Below are 16,227 nucleotides of genomic sequence, written 5' to 3' on the forward strand. Positions count from 1 at the left end.
AAATTTCATCCTTGCAGTTGTTCACCCTTTGCTGACTGTGCTATTGCTAAGCAACTAGATAGAAATAATACGGATATCAATCGATCGGCGCAATTGCTTCTCTGACAAATTTAATACGGTGTAACAAAGTTTACCATGTGCGCGTTGTCAGTTTGCTGTCAGATTTCAGCCATATCAGATAATTGAGACGAGATTTTCTGGCGGTTTTCTCCTGCGTTGAGATGGAGAAAAGTTGTGAGGATGTCAATCTGAGTAATCAGAGATCGGTATGCAGTCTAGACTCTTGCCATATCAGAAAATTATCTCCAGAGAATGCAGATCAAACTATCAAACAAACAAACAATTCAGCTTTTCGGAGAGCAAGATTTTTACCTCAGCGACTCTGTAGAAGACCAGTTCACCCATTTCCTACAAATTCTGAAAATGAAATAAGGAGAGGATCGAAGAGAAAAAATATCTGCAAGCACATCCTGCCTGAAGATCGAAAAGATAACCTGGCAAGAGGCTGTTCTGATAAAGAAAGTATCATTTCATCCCCTGAACGACTTCTGGATTTTCCAAGAGACAAGAGACCGAGGTAGATATCAATTGCACTTATTTCTTTTTTTCATGCTTCATGAACCCTCTTTGATCATGGAATGGAATTTAGGCTGAAGAAAAGTACTCCGTCTACAGCACGGAAACAGCAAGAACTCACTTTCAGAATGAATTGCTACACTGCCCTGCATAAGAGACGTGAACAGTTCAGGGAAAAAGTAGTCAGGATAGTTTCCACAGCTGATCGCAAATTAGAAGACTGCTGCCCTGTAAATTCTGAGCATAACTGGCTGTCAGAAGATGAGCAAGAGCTTCTCAGATACTACTACTATATTCTACAGGGCATAGATAACATTCACATCGGACCTATAGATGAGACAGTAATGAAAAATATTATTGCCCTAGTACCCATTGGTTGGAGAGAACATTTTCCAGGATTCATTGAACAACTGAAGAAAGATGCTCTTGATGCGTACATGCTCAGTGTCAAAAAATCTATAATCGACTTTGTGCTCCAGGATCCGCATAAGCTGGAAAGAATGGAAGAGGTAGGAGTGAGTCACCCTTTGGTTTATCCATCAAAATATATTTTTAAAAAGGAAAAGTATAATATAACATTTCTGTCAGGAAACTGTAACGAATGAAAATTATGAGATTAAACACTTCCCACCACACCATAGCATCCGGTACAAGGCAATAAGAGGAAAGTTAGAAAGGATTGTCAACTTATACAATCCTTGCATCCGTAAGACTCTCGATCTCTGGCACAAAGAATTTGAGTAAGTAAATTTCTCCAGAGGGATAAGGAATTGGGTAAGAAATTTAGGATTTGAACATCCACAGCTCGTTGAGGCTTATCAACAAAAAAGAACTGGAGACTTACGGGGAGAGTTATGATCTTGAAAGTTTTGATTGGAGATTCTCAAGGATGGTTGCTAAGACAAGAGACATACTCTGCAATAATTGGTTTCCAAAAATTCTGAGGATATTCACTATTGTGAGTATCCTTATTATCTATGCTTCAACAGCTCATGCTTTAAAAATATGCCTCCGTTTTCAGGGGCACAAAAGAGGACTTTTACCCCGAGCTAATAATTCAGCAAAAAGGGAACAATTTTTTAACTGCCTCTCTTGTATTATGGAAGCTCAGCTCCGAGACCTCTGCCTAGAATCAATCAAAGACTATATGGCATACATTTTAAGCTTTGGAGTAAGTTAATTCATCAAACATATTTTTTCATAAGCAAGAATTTTACACTATTGTTGCAAACCTGTTTTCCATGCAGTCGAATGGATCAATGAATCTGAAAAATGTGAGTGGGAAATGTATGGTATTTTTCTGTTGCCGGCAATAAGCAGCAAAATTCATTCATGCAATTACTGAAAATATTACTATCATCCGTTACTTAAACCACCTGTTTTTTCCATGTACAGTGTGGATTTAATCTGAACGTGATTATAAGAAACAAGACTCTGACTTTTGAGCCATCCTTCAAGACTTTTAAAGATACTTTGATAATGCTACTGACATCGCTATTAGAAGCAGTTAGTAACATACCTCGGCTCGAAATCAAACTTTTCAAAGACTACAACGGCCCTGCAAAAGTTCTACAGGTTTCACACATAATACTCTATAATCACATCCAAGAAATTCTTTCAAAAATGAATGTGTTGTTCGTATAAATTACAGCCCGTCATTCATCAAGAAATAATTGATCATTACACGAGTCAGATTACAAATCTTATCAAGGAACAATGCAAAGGTCCGGAAAAGCGACTCCAGGATTTCAACCACTACATTTCACTGATCAATGATGAAGAGAATCGATCGATTCTTAACTTCATTTACGCAGATCCTCCTCATAATTTGGAAGAATACGCTGTACTGATAGAAAAGTTTCATCAATTGAGCGCCAATATTCCTGTAACAAACGAACACACCATATTTCTCGGAATGTTTGCTATGCGCAGAACTCATCTAATCGAAAATATCGCAACAATGGCTGCTACTCAGAAAGAAGCTCTGCTACTAGAAATGGTTGCTGAGTATCAGCAGAAATGCAAATTGTGAGAATGAGATATTTATTCTCACCTCATCACTGACCAAAGATATTATTCCTGTATACTTTTTAGGATCTGCGACGAGTATGAAAGCATAGCTGATCAAGCACTCAGTACTCCTCCGGACACTCACGAGCTTATTCAACTAATCAGTTTTGTGAAAAAAGCTGAAAGTGAGATGGTTGTTTTGTTAGAAGAAAAGCTCAAAAAGGTTCTGCAGTACATAATATTTCTATCGGATTATTCCCTTCTAACCCCTGTGGAAATAAAAACAGTCAACGCTGCCTTTCACTGGTTGGTATATCACAACTGGCCGACTTGTCATGAGATATATGATATTTTTCACAATATAACTCTGAAGGTGCTATCGAATGCCTTCTGTATTCAACGAACACCGCGACATAGTGGCGCAAAAAACGATCGAGTACCAGGAAATCTTATCGTTTCGGAGGGACAAATTTCAACAGGATCTTCAGCTGTACTGGAAACAGTGCGACGAAATACAGTACTGGGGAAATATGGATGAGATCTTTCGCTACAAAAAAAAGGCTACTAGTCTAGAAAATCGTCTCATCGCAGGTATGGATAGGATCGAAAAATTTAATGAAGAGGAACAGTTGTACGGATGGGAACTGTCGCAGTATCCATTACGTAAGAAGGTACAAGTTTGATACTCCTTAATTCTTTTCTAGTAGTGATTATAGTCCCATTTTGTTCACAAAACAGACCGCTGACAGATTAGCTCCATACAAAAAATTGTACGACGCTGCTTGCGAGTTCCTCACAAACTACGACAAGTGGACAACAGCTCAGATTGGCTCTTACGATCCCGAAGCGATTGAATATGATGTGAGCATCGCTTATCGGACAGTCTACAAGCTTGAGAAAACCTTCCAAGAGCCAATCGTAAGGAAATTAGCTGAGACAATTAAAGAGAAAATTGAGGAGTTTAAAGAACATCTTCCCGTCATTATGACCCTGGGAAATCCTGGTCTGAAAGCTAGACATTGGGAACAAGTCTCAGAACTCGTTGGATTTCCCATAAAAGTCGATCATAACATGACGCTAGCAAAGGCAAGTGCTTTGTTGAAGACAACGTATTATGTTGTCATCTGAATCCCTTCGTCTTTCTTTGTTTTGTGCAATTATTTCAATTCATAGATATTGGATTTTGGATTGGATGAATATGTGGAGAAATTCGAGGCTCTTTCGGAAGCGGCAACAAAAGAAAACAATTTAGAGAAAGCCCTATTAAGAATGCACACAGACTGGACAGAAATGGAATTTACAGTGACTCCATATCGTGACACAGGTACATACGTTGTTGCTAGCGTCGATGATATCCAATTGCTCCTGGACGACCATTTGACAAAAGCTCAAACGATGAAGAATTCCGTGTATATCAAACCGTTTGAGAATGAGACTCTGTGAGTAATCGATTGCACTATCTTGTAAAAAATATAATTACTGATGAATGCTTTGTAACTGCATGTTTATACCAGAGAATGGGAGGCAAAGCTTCATTTACTGCAGGAAATAATTGACTTTTGGCTCAAAGTCCAATCTACTTGGATGTATCTTGAACCGATTTTCTCATCACCTGATATTCAGCAGCAGATGCCAGAAGAAGGTCGCCGATTCAATGCTGTTGATAAAGTGAGCATCTTACATTGAAGAATGGAGACCACGATCGCATTCCAATAATTTTTAATCTAGATATGGCGAGACATCATGGGCACTGTAATATCCGATCCAAGAGTCCTAACTGTTGTTGAAATCGAGAAAATGCTCGATCGTCTCCAGAAAAGCATGGGATTGTTGGAATTAATTCAAAAAGGACTGAACGAGTATCTAGAAAAAAAGAGACTCTACTTTTCGAGATTTTTCTTTCTATCTAATGACGAACTTCTCGAAATTTTGTCCGAAACGAAAGATCCCATGAGGTATTATACCAATTCTTTCATACTGAAAGCATTTACGACAAAACATCACCCCTCTATATTCATTCCAGGGTTCAGCCTCACCTGAAAAAGTGTTTCGAAGGAATCGCCAAGCTGAATTTTACCGAGGATATGGAAGTTATTGCTATGAAATCCTCGGAAGGTGAACAGGTGATTCTGGAATTTGTAATTGATACGAGAGATGCACGGGGTCAGGTAGAAAAGTGGTTACTACAGCTGGAAGATGATATGAAAAAAAGCGTTCGAGTTATGGTAAACTTTATTGAGAGATTCCAAAATTATTTTTGAATTCGTTTGCCACATGAATTTGTAATTTCAGGTAATACACGCCAAAAACTCGTATCCCAAAAAATTGAGATCAAAATGGGTACTCGACTGGCCAGGGCAGACGATTCTCTGCATTGGGCAATTATACTGGACTGCCGACGTAACAGCCGCTCTTCCTCGTGGTCAAAAAGGACTTGAGGAATATATCGACAAGTGCAATAATAACCTAAATCAAATAATCATTTTAGTCCGTGGAAAGCTTTCGACCCAGAATCGAACGACGCTTGGTAAATATTCATCGATGAAAATATTGATGACATCTGCAAACCGTTAATTTTGCAGGAGCTTTGGTTACTCTGGATGTTCATGCTAGGGACGTCCTGGTGGATTTGTGGGAGAATCAGGTAGAGTCAGAACTGGATTTCAAATGGCTTTGCCAGTTGCGTTACTATTGGCAGGTAAAAAAATAAAAAAATACAATATTCCATTCAAAGCTGATGATTATCGGTTAAGATATTATCTCGGTATAATCTTCATTGCAGATGGACGATCTGCAAACCATGATGATCAATTCGTCATTGAGCTACGGTTACGAATACCTCGGCAACACGCCCAGACTTGTAATAACGCCATTAACTGATCGTTGCTATAGAACATTGTTCGGAGCTTTGAGTCTGCACCTTGGTGGAGCCCCTGAGGGACCTGCAGGAACCGGGAAAACGGAAACTACGAAAGATCTGGCAAAAGCTGTTGCGAAACAATGTGTTGTCTTCAACTGTTCAGACGGACTGGATTACCTAGCACTAGGAAAATTCTTCAAGGTCTCTAACTCGTGACACGTTTCCTGATCTTAATTTTGTAATATATAAGATGATATTGTCTCAGGGTTTGGCCTCCTGTGGGGCATGGTCTTGTTTCGACGAATTCAACCGCATCGATCTCGAAGTTTTATCTGTAGTGGCCCAACAAATACTGACCATTCAGCGCGGCATACAATCCGGGAAAGACAAGCTAATGTTCGAAGGAACTCAGCTATCCCTGGATCCGACTTGTGCGGTTTTTATCACCATGAATCCTGGTTACGCCGGTCGTTCCGAGCTTCCTGACAATTTGAAAGCTCTGTTTCGCTCTGTCGCCATGATGGTTAGTGAAAATCCGATCTGAATTATTGTAGAAGCTAACTTTAAATTCAACAGGTACCAGACTATGGGCTAATATCAGAAAATACTTTGTATTCCTACGGGTTCCACAACGCCCGACCACTGTCGGTTAAGATCGTCATGGCCTATAGACTCTGTTCGGAACAATTGTCGAGTCAATGTCACTACGATTACGGAATGAGAGCGGTTAAATCTGTTCTCATAGCTGCAGGGAATTTGAAATTAAAGTATCCGAAAGAGAACGAAGATATTCTAATGCTGCGCAGCATAAAAGACGTTAATCTTCCGAAATTTCTGAGCCATGATCTTCCACTCTTTCACGTGAGTTATTGCCGAGGTAATAATTGAATGGGTATTGAAAGTTATGAGAAGAAAAAAAAAAATGGATTGCAGGGTATCGCATCTGATTTATTTCCGAACGTCATACTACCTGAACCAGACTACACAGACTTGAATTCTTGCGCGCAAGAAGCTTGCGATAGGGCAAATATTCAGTGTACCCCGGTATTTTTAGAAAAAGTTCAGCAAATTTTTGAGATGATGATCGTGAGGCACGGATTTATGATTGTCGGGTATCCCTTTGGTGGCAAAACAACTGCGTACAGAATGCTGGCTGATGCGTTGGAGCTGATCGAGGAGAGGGTATGGATCGAAATGAAATCGATCATCTTATTTGGTAGTAATCACGGATTAATTTTCCACAGCAATTAATGGACGAGCATAAGGTTGAGATAACGGTTATAAATCCAAAATCTATCACAATGGGTCAGCTCTATGGTCAATTCGATATGGCCTCTCACGAGTGGAGCGATGGGGTGTTGGCCGTAAGTTATCGGGCTTTTGCCGTCTCCACGAACGATAATCGAAAATGGCTGGTCTTCGATGGACCAGTCGACGCAGTCTGGATAGAAAACATGAACACTGTTCTAGATGACAACAAAAAATTGTGCTTGATGAGCGGAGAAATCATCCAATTAGCATCGACCACTAACTTAATTTTCGAACCAATGGATCTTGAGGTTGCTTCACCCGCTACCGTCTCTCGCTGTGGTAAGAAAAAAAAACAAAAACACGCAGAATAAGAATATCATGAAGAGTTACCCGTTTACCTGAATTATCAAAAAATATTTCTCGCTAAGGAATGATTTATATGGAGCCAGTAGCCTTGGGCTGGACACCCCTGCTAACGTCATGGCTTCGAGAAACTCCTCCAGTTCTAGGAGAATGGCTGAAAAATTTCTTGAGAGATTGCTTGTTCTTTCGCTTTTGCAAGCCGTTGTTGCATCTACTACGTCGAGGTGGTGTAACGGTATTGAATTAGTGTTATTTCGATAGCTTGTGCCTCGTTTTAAAAAATATTCTCATCGGCTTTGATCAATCCAGGAACTGGCGCCAATGCCCGATGCGAATCTAGTAAGATCGGTAATGTATCTGATGGATTGCTTACTGCATGATTTCTATGATGAGAAGTTTCTGGAAGGTATGTCCGATATGGATCTCAGAGCTCAAACCGAGGTAAGGAGCTGGCAGGAATGGAATGATCAATTATCAGCTACTTCCGAACCAACGATAATATTTGTAAAAATATTTCAGGGCTCGTTCTTTTTCTCCTGCATCTGGGCTCTCGGTGGAACGCTCGAATCACGATACAGAATGAAGTTCAGTAGATTATTTAGAGGGCTTTTGGAGAAAGAATTCCCAGTGGCACTTTTGGAAGAGTATAGACTTTCAGAACCTGTGGAGCCTCCGATAAAACCGTATATTTTTGTCATGCCAAAAGACGGCCTTGTCTTCGACTACCGATTCATACGAGAGGTATTAAGAATAGAGGAAGGACGATTATGTGCTAATTATTGATCGCGATATTCCCAACAGGGTAAGGGCAAGTGGAAACTATGGTCGGATGAACTCCTAAATGCTCCGCCGATTCCCCGCGACGTACCAGTCAATCAGATTATAGTACCTACCGTGGAAACGGTGAGGTATACCACCCTGTTCCAATTGTTAGTTCAGCACCAGAAGCCAGTATTATTTGTTGGCCCTACTGGCACGGGAAAATCAGTTTATGTAATCGACTTTTTGCTGAAGAAAAATGACACGAATATTTACAAGCCGCTCTTCATAAATTTCTCTGCGCAAACCACCGCAAATCAAACTCAAGATATCATAATGAGTAAGCTGGACAAACGCAGAAAAGGCGTGTACGGACCCCCCATTGGTAAACGATGGGTGATTTTTGTCGACGACGTTTCTATGCCGATGAAAGAAGTCTACGGAGCGCAGCCCCCGATTGAGCTATTGAGACAGTGGCTTGATCACTGGCAATGGTAAGCACCGAGTTCAATCTTCGAGAGTCTTATAGTTAAGATAATACGTTTGCAGGTATGATAGAAAGGACATTGTTCCGATAAAATTGATAGAAATCCAACCAATGTGTGCCATGGGACCACCGGGTGGCAGCGGAAAGGACGTCACCCCAAGATTCAAGCGCCACTTTGTTACTCTCACCATATCAGAGTTCGAGGATAATGTTATGATAACGATATTCAGTAAAATTGTACTCTGGCATCTGGATACAAGGTATTTGGCCAATAAACTCATTCGTCAGTACCTATATCCAAATGCATTTCTCATATGCTAATATTTCCAGGGGCTTCAGCAAAGAATTCGACCCATGCATAGAACAGATCGTGATGGCGACAATGGATATTTATAAAGAAAGTCTGACGCGCCTTTTACCGACACCTGCGAAATCTCATTATTTATTCAATCTGCGAGATTTCTCCAGAGTGATTCAGGTTCGAATTGGGTCCAGGTTTCAAAGTTATTTATTTTGAACTAAATTCTGTATAGGTTTACATATTGTTACAGGGTGTTCTTTTGTCTGTACCTGAAGCAATGCCGACGCTTATGAACATGAAGCGACTTTGGGTCCATGAGATTCTTAGAGTCTACGGGGACAGGTTGGTGGACGAAACGGATACAGCGTGGCTGATAAACCAGTTGCACATAGTCGTCCTGGAAAGGATGGAAATCGATATGGATTACATGTTCAGCGATCTCACCAAAGATAAGAAAGGGCCGGTAAGTTATTTTGTGGGAATACATTAAAAATATTCGCAGCTTAATTGCTAAAAGTATCAAAGATCATTCACGATATTTAGGTAAGAGATCTTGAGCTCCGAAATTTATTATACTGTGACTTCTCGGACCCAAAAAGTGACATACGACAGTACCAAGAAGTTGAAGAATTGGATGATCTGAGAGTGATAGTCGAAGCCTATCTTGCGGAATTCAACTCCATGACAAAAAAACCCATGAATCTTGTACTGTTCAGGTAATTCTTCGATTTTCAATATTGCCGACAAAGTGAAAGTTATATTACAATGGCAGACACTTTTTGCAGATTCGCTATCGAACATCTTTCCAAAATCTGTCGAATAATAAAGCAGCCTCGGAGCCACGCACTTCTTGTTGGTGTTGGTGGTTCTGGAAGACAATCTTTAACAAGATTAGCATCTCACATTTCCGAGCATGAACTCTTCCAAGTGGAGATCAGTAAGCAATATGGAACTAGCGAATGGCACGATGATGTTAAATTGATTTTAACAAAGAGTACTGCCACAGAGCTACATTCTACATTACTTTTCACCGACACCCAAATAAAGGAAGAAAGTTTCCTAGAAGACATCAGCAACATGCTCAATTCCGGTGAAGTTCCAAATTTATTTAGCGCAGAAGAAAGGACGGAGATTTGTGAGAAAATGCGGCAGATAGATCGCCAGAGAGAAAAAACTCTGCAAACTGATGGAAGCCCGGTGGCACTCTTCAACTTATTTGTTCAAATTGCTCGGGACCAGCTGCATATCGTCGTAGCAATGTCACCTATTGGTGACAGCTTCCGAAATCGAATCCGAAAATTTCCAGCCTTGGTCAATTGTTGTACCATCGACTGGCTTCAGGTATTTTATTTTATTACCCGTTTCCACATATTTGGAGCTCACTACCGCTTTAGAATATTGCTGATTTCATCTTTTCACTCATCAGCTGTGGCCGGAAGACGCACTTTTGGCAGTGGCAACCAGATTTTTGGGTGAAATCGAACTTCCAGAATCTGAAAAACTCGCCTGCATTGACATGTGCCAATATTTTCACATGTCGACCCAACGAATGAGCAAGGAATTTTTCACCCGGATACGCCGAAGAACTTATGTAACTCCGACGTCATATTTGGAACTAATCAACACGTTCAAAGCGCTGTTAGAGAAAAAACGGAGGTGAGATATATAATTCATCGATAAAGTAATCTGACAAATTTAATAACTGATTATTATTTAATTTCACATAGCGAGGTGATGTTTGCTAAAATGCGATATGAAGGAGGTCTCGATAAATTAGATAATACAAATCAGCAGGTCAAAGAAATGCAAGAAACACTCAAGGATTTGCAGCCAATGCTCATCACAGCTGCCAGTGAAGTTCAACAAATACTAGCTCACGTTGAGGAAGAAAGTGCTGAGGTGGCAGAGGTAGAAAAAGTTGTTAAAATTGATGAAGAAGCAGCGCAAGCTGTGGCAGCTGGGGCCTCAAAAATAAAATCCGAATGTGATGCCAATTTAGAAGAAGCAATGCCGATTTTGAATCGTGCTAACGCGGCGTTGAACACCCTTACACCTGCTGATATAGCAGTGGTGAAAACTATGAAAAATCCCCCTGCTGGAGTGAAGCTAGTGATGGAGAGTGTTTGTATTCTCAAGGTTAGTTGCAACGCTAACACTGCAGATCAAAGCGACGGTTGATGAATGTAATAATCAACTAATCAAATTCTCAGGACGTCAAACCAGAGAGAGTTCAAGGTCCCGATGGAAAGATGTTTGATGATTATTGGAAAGCGTCGTTGAAAGTTCTGAGTGACCTAAGGTTCATGGATTCCCTGATAAATTTTGACAAAGACAACATCGCTGAACGTGTGATGGAAAAGATACGCAACAACTACCTGACGAATATTAATTTCGACCCGGAAAAAATAAAAACAGCATCCACTGCCTGTGAAGGCTTATGCCGCTGGGTCTACGCCATATCCGAATATGACAAAGTCGCTAAAGTTGTTGCCCCGAAAAAAAAAGCTCTTGCAGAGGCTCAAACTCAATACAACGACGCAATGGCAAAGCTTTTCATCAAACGTGAACAACTCGAGAAAATTCAGGAAAAACTAACAGCTCTAGAAAACGTTCTTAGGATTCGCAAGGCAGATTATCAGAGTATGATGGACAAAGTCACGGATTGCGAACAGAAGCTAAGACGAGCTGAAGAACTCATCGGCGGACTGGGAGGGGAATACACGCGGTGGTCCGAAAACGCAAAATCTTTAGGAGACAGGTATTATAAGATTGTTGAATCGATTCAAATATCTTATTGATTGTGATCCTTTTTTCTCATTAGATATTACCAATTAACGGGAGACATTATTATCGGGTCAGGGGTTGTGGCTTATCTAGGTCCCTATACGACACCGTTTCGAGTAAGCCAAATAAAACAGTGGGTGAAACTATGCATGGAATTAAAAGTGAAGTGCACCGAAGACTTTCAGCTAAGAGAGACTCTTGGGAATCCCGTCCTGATCAGATCTTGGAATATATTTGGCCTCCCCAGTGATTCATTTTCCGTAGACAATGGAATTATTGTAACGTGAGTCTACAGAAATAATCGGTCATTATCTTGCATAAAAAATGTTATCGAATTCTATTCAGTAATGCCTGCCGATGGCCACTGATGATCGATCCACAAGGTCAAGCCAATAAGTGGGTAAAGAATATGGAGAAAGCCAACAATATGAGTATCATTCGGCTGACCCAGGGTGACTATACGAGAGCTTTAGAAAACTCAATACAGTTTGGGTTGCCAATTTTGCTGGAAAATGTCGGAGAGGAACTTGATGCGGTGTTGGAGCCAGTGCTTATGAAACAGACTTTCAAACAAGGTGGAGCTATCTGCCTTAAATTGGGAGACACCGTTGTAGAATATAACAGCAATTTTAGGCAAGTTAGTTGGTAAAAAACGTACGAAATAACGTTTCTGAGGAATTATGTGATTTTTGTAGATTATATATCACGACAAAGCTGCAAAATCCGCATTATTTGCCAGAGGTAGCAGTAAAAGTGACGCTGCTGAATTTCATGATCACACCTGGAGGTCTCGAAGATCAGCTTCTAGGAATAGTCGTTGCGAAGGAACGACCTGATCTTGAATCTGAAAAAAACACCCTCATCGTTCAAGGAGCTGCTAATAAGAAGTAAGAATACGAACCATTGTTCAATGGATCGGATCATCTTGGTTTTTACTCATAGGCTCTTGAAAGAAACGGAAGACAAAATTCTGGAAGTTTTGTCAGCCTCCGAAGGAAACATCCTTGAAGATGAAGCAGGAATTAGTATTTTGAGTTCATCGAAGGTCCTAAGTAATGAAATTCAACTCAAACAAACCGCTGCTGAAGTAACTGAGAAGTCGATCGACATTGCCCGGCTTCAGTATACTCCGATTGCAGTTTACTCTACAGTTCTTTTCTTCACAATCGGTAATATTCACAGATGATTTTATTACTCAGCTCATGATTCTTCTAATTGATTTTTATTTTCATTCCCTACAGCTCTCTTAGCAAACATAGATCCGATGTACCAATACTCTTTAGCGTGGTTTGTTAATCTCTACAAGTTGGCCATAGAGAATACGGAACAAGTCGACGATGTGCAACTGCGTCTCGCAGACTTGACTAAATACTTCACATATTCCCTATACGTTAATATTTGCCGGTCACTTTTTGAGAAGGACAAACTCCTCTTCTCCTTTCTCCTTGTGATAAATCTTATGAACAAAGAAGGCAAAGTATCTATGCCGCACTGGATGTTCTTGCTCACAGGTGGTGTGGGTCTCGATAATCCGTTTGAAAATCCAACATCTTGGCTCCCCCTTAAATCTTGGAACGAATTGTGCAGATTAGACACAATCGAAGGATTCAAGGTTGGCATGGCAAAATTAAAAAATTTCCGTTTATCCACGACTCATGACATTTTATTTTCAATTAACAGGGTATCAGAGAACACTTTACGTCAAATCTCACAGCTTGGAAAGCAATCTTTGACGAGAAACAACCTCAAAGTGCTGTTCTCCCTTCTCCGTTCCGTAAATTGAACCCATTGGAAAAAATGCTGGTCCTGCGTTGTATTCGACCGGATAAAATAGTACCAGCAGTTCAAGCCTTTGTCGAAAGTAATGAAAACCATATATCGCATCGTGTTTTTTTGAAAATGAAGTACATTTTTTTTTTTTGCAGTCGAAATGGGTAGTCAGTTTGTTGAGCCTCCGACCTTTGATCTTGCTGCATCATACGCAGATTCGCACTGTTGCATACCACTTATATTCGTCCTCACTCCCGGAGTGGATCCCACGCAGTTGCTGTTGAAATTCGCCGATGATCAAGGTTTTGGAGCAGAACGATTATTTTCTTTGTCATTGGGACAAGGTAATGTATGAATGATATCATCTCTGAAATATTTCTCAATTAAATTTTCAACTCTTCAATTTTCCATGTTCAGGTCAGGGCCCGATAGCCGTGAAGCTGATAAACGACGGAGTGAAATCTGGATCTTGGGTTGTACTCCAAAATTGCCATCTTGCCAAAAGTTGGATGAGCACCTTAGAAAAGATGTGCGAGGGTTTATTGCCCGACACAATTCACCCCGATTTTCGATTGTGGCTTACTAGTTACCCAGCTGATTATTTCCCCATTGCAGTTCTGCAAAATGGTGTAAAGATGACAAACGAACCTCCCACAGGGCTCCGCGCCAACATAATTCGCTCTTACCTTAGCGATCCAATATCAGATTCCGACTTTTTTGAGTCTTGTACACAGAGCGAAACATTCAAAAAGTTATTGTACTCCCTGTGCTTTTTTCACGCAATTGTTCAAGAGAGAAGAAAATATGGCCCCATTGGATGGAACACGCCTTATGAGTTCAACGAAACTGATCTACGTATCAGCGTTTTTCAGCTCAAAATTTTTCTAAACCAATACAATGACGTACAGTATGAGGCTCTGAGATATTTAACAGGAGATTGCAATTACGGAGGAAGAGTAACAGATGAATGGGATAGAAGGACGCTTGTTACAATTTTGGAAAAATTTTACTGCAGGTCAGTAATGAATATTGAAGCGGAATTCAGAGAAGATAACATGAGTTCTGAATCTCTTTACCTTCAGGGAGATTATTGAGCAAGAAACTTATTACTATGATTCAATGTCGACAAAATACTACTGTCCGACAGCCAAAGAGTATGAGGCATATATGGAATACACAAGGAATTTGCCTTTGATTACCGGACCCAGTGTGTTTGGAATGAATGACAATGCAGACATCATTAAAGAGCAGCAAGAGACTGATCTACTATTTCAATCGGTGCTTCTTACCCAGGTGAATTCAACATTTTTTATTCGATCGCTATTATATCATAACTAATCCTGTCGATTATAGTATACATTATACTTTCTATCTCACGCTGCTATCATAGGATCGATTCGTGAGTAATTTGTTGTTTGTTTTCCTTTTTTTTTATGATCAGTGTTCTCTTATCATCATATCTGTTTCAATTTATTGCCACCCCCACAGGATTTATGGACAATGCAGGTATGCACAATAAATATAGAATTATGTTTTTAAAGAATATTCAAACTATCAGCATAAATGTTAATTGAAACCTGCACATTTTTCTACATGCCGCTTTCCAGAAACTAAAAGTTAGAATAATTTTCTGTATACACTAACACGAATCCTTTTAAACAGATCGCAATGGATATGTGTATACATATGTCTGCCTATTGTAATATTTTGCTTATTCAAATCAGGAAACTGGTGAGTCAAGCAGCAGCGATAAATCAGCTGATGAAATCGTTTTTTCTGTATCGAGTGATATCTTGAACAAATTGCCGAGTGATTTTGATCTGGTCGAGGCCCTTGAGCGATATCCGACGACGTACAATCAAAGTATGAACACAGTTTTGGTACAGGAAATGGGGAGATTCAACAAACTTCTACAATGTATCAGAAGCAGCCTAGTTAATGTTCAAAAAGCAATAAAAGGTGAGTCAGAGGATATCTAATCATTAGTATTCACAAATATTCGTTCACCTTCACATGTATTCTGCCGCAGGTTTTGTATCAATGTCCTATGAACTAGAGGAAGTAACAGGTTCCATTTTAACGGGAAGGATTCCAGGACTCTGGATGCAGAGATCCTATCCTTCTTTAAAGCCACTTGGCAGCTACGTAAATGACTTTTTACGACGTTTAGGTTTTCTACAGGTAAAAATGAAGGCTCAGAGTTCTGAAACGTACTGCTTGAACCGTTGATCTATTTTTTCTTAGCTCTGGTTCGAGGACGGTCCTCCAATAACCTTCTGGATATCAGGATTCTATTTTACGCAAGCTTTCCTTACCGGGGCAAAGCAAAATTATGCTAGAAAGTATCACGTACCGATCGATCTCTTGATCTACGACTTCATTCCTCAAAAGGAATCGAGTTTTGATAAACCCCCTGAAGACGGGATTTACATTTATGGCTTATTTCTGGATGGGGCTAGATTCAACATGAAGCAGATGCTGCTCGACGAAAGTCTCCCAAAAGTGCTCTACGACGATGTTCCCTATGTAAGAATTTCATTGCCGAAAAATTCAGACTGCGGATTACGTTTTTTGTTTCCATTTTAGCTACTTCTAATTCCTATGAAAAAAGAGGAGGTGATCGAACGACTGATCTACACTTGCCCTGTTTATAAAACAAGCGAACGCAGGGGTACATTATCAACTACTGGTCATTCTACTAATTTTGTAATCGCTATGTGGTTGCCCACCAGCCATCCTCCGGAGCATTGGATCATCCGAGGTGTCGCAATGTTATGCCAGCTCTCACAGTGATTTGAGGTGCTGAATAAAAACTACATTTTCTAGTTCATCATACAGAAAAATTTCATCAATAGGCTCTAATTGTAACATCTTGAAGGTATAAAATTCCACAATAAAAAGTCAGATAATTAGAAAATTCATTCGATCAACGGCGATTGTGTCATGCGCTCGGCGAATTTGAAAATTGGCGTACATACGAGCAGCGCCGGCCGAGAATGCTGCGATTTAATTCGCGATACTCTCGTTCGATGGCTCATGCTACAACCTACAACCACAGAATCTACC

General features: G+C 40.2%; 1 protein-coding gene and 1 long non-coding RNA gene across 4 annotated transcripts; one reads left to right on the forward strand and one right to left on the reverse strand.

Annotated features, from left to right (window-relative positions):
* Positions 1-30: 30 nt before the first annotated feature.
* LOC105683265 (dynein axonemal heavy chain 7-like) lies at positions 31-15,996 on the forward strand. Of its 3 annotated transcripts, XM_048658094.1 has the most exons (50): positions 31-577; positions 650-1,085; positions 1,165-1,316; positions 1,381-1,534; positions 1,598-1,747; positions 1,824-1,850; positions 1,972-2,151; positions 2,228-2,604; positions 2,671-2,892; positions 2,960-3,257; positions 3,325-3,672; positions 3,760-4,025; positions 4,101-4,254; positions 4,315-4,541; positions 4,610-4,811; positions 4,879-5,113; positions 5,169-5,284; positions 5,369-5,647; positions 5,712-5,969; positions 6,023-6,307; positions 6,380-6,628; positions 6,691-7,036; positions 7,126-7,295; positions 7,370-7,501; positions 7,580-7,801; positions 7,862-8,313; positions 8,369-8,566; positions 8,637-8,784; positions 8,858-9,070; positions 9,151-9,323; positions 9,393-9,948; positions 10,034-10,263; positions 10,335-10,743; positions 10,818-11,365; positions 11,429-11,674; positions 11,737-12,024; positions 12,087-12,278; positions 12,334-12,560; positions 12,633-13,003; positions 13,072-13,252; positions 13,317-13,505; positions 13,579-14,176; positions 14,244-14,454; positions 14,552-14,560; positions 14,650-14,667; positions 14,769-14,777; positions 14,886-15,120; positions 15,191-15,342; positions 15,406-15,687; positions 15,748-15,996. In XM_048658094.1, the coding sequence occupies exons 1-50, from the start codon at positions 222-224 to the stop codon at positions 15,952-15,954; spliced, it is 12,183 nt and encodes a 4,060-aa protein (XP_048514051.1). In that variant the 5' UTR covers positions 31-221; the 3' UTR covers positions 15,955-15,996. The 3 variants fall into 3 exon arrangements, with proteins under 3 accessions (XP_048514051.1, XP_012251165.2, XP_048514052.1); XM_012395742.4 differs by lacking the exon at positions 14,769-14,777; XM_048658095.1 differs by lacking the exons at positions 14,552-14,560; positions 14,650-14,667; positions 14,769-14,777.
* Positions 2,305-2,987, reverse strand: LOC125501714. Its single transcript, XR_007279329.1, has 3 exons — positions 2,854-2,987; positions 2,630-2,765; positions 2,305-2,459 (listed from the first exon to the last, which is right to left on the reverse strand). It is a non-coding gene; the product is annotated as an uncharacterized LOC125501714 (long non-coding RNA).
* Positions 15,997-16,227: the final 231 nt, after the last annotated feature.

The sequence above is a fragment of the Athalia rosae genome, chromosome 7, assembly GCF_917208135.1.
Source record: "Athalia rosae chromosome 7, iyAthRosa1.1, whole genome shotgun sequence".
In the NCBI taxonomy this organism is placed as follows: domain Eukaryota; kingdom Metazoa; phylum Arthropoda; class Insecta; order Hymenoptera; family Athaliidae; genus Athalia; species Athalia rosae.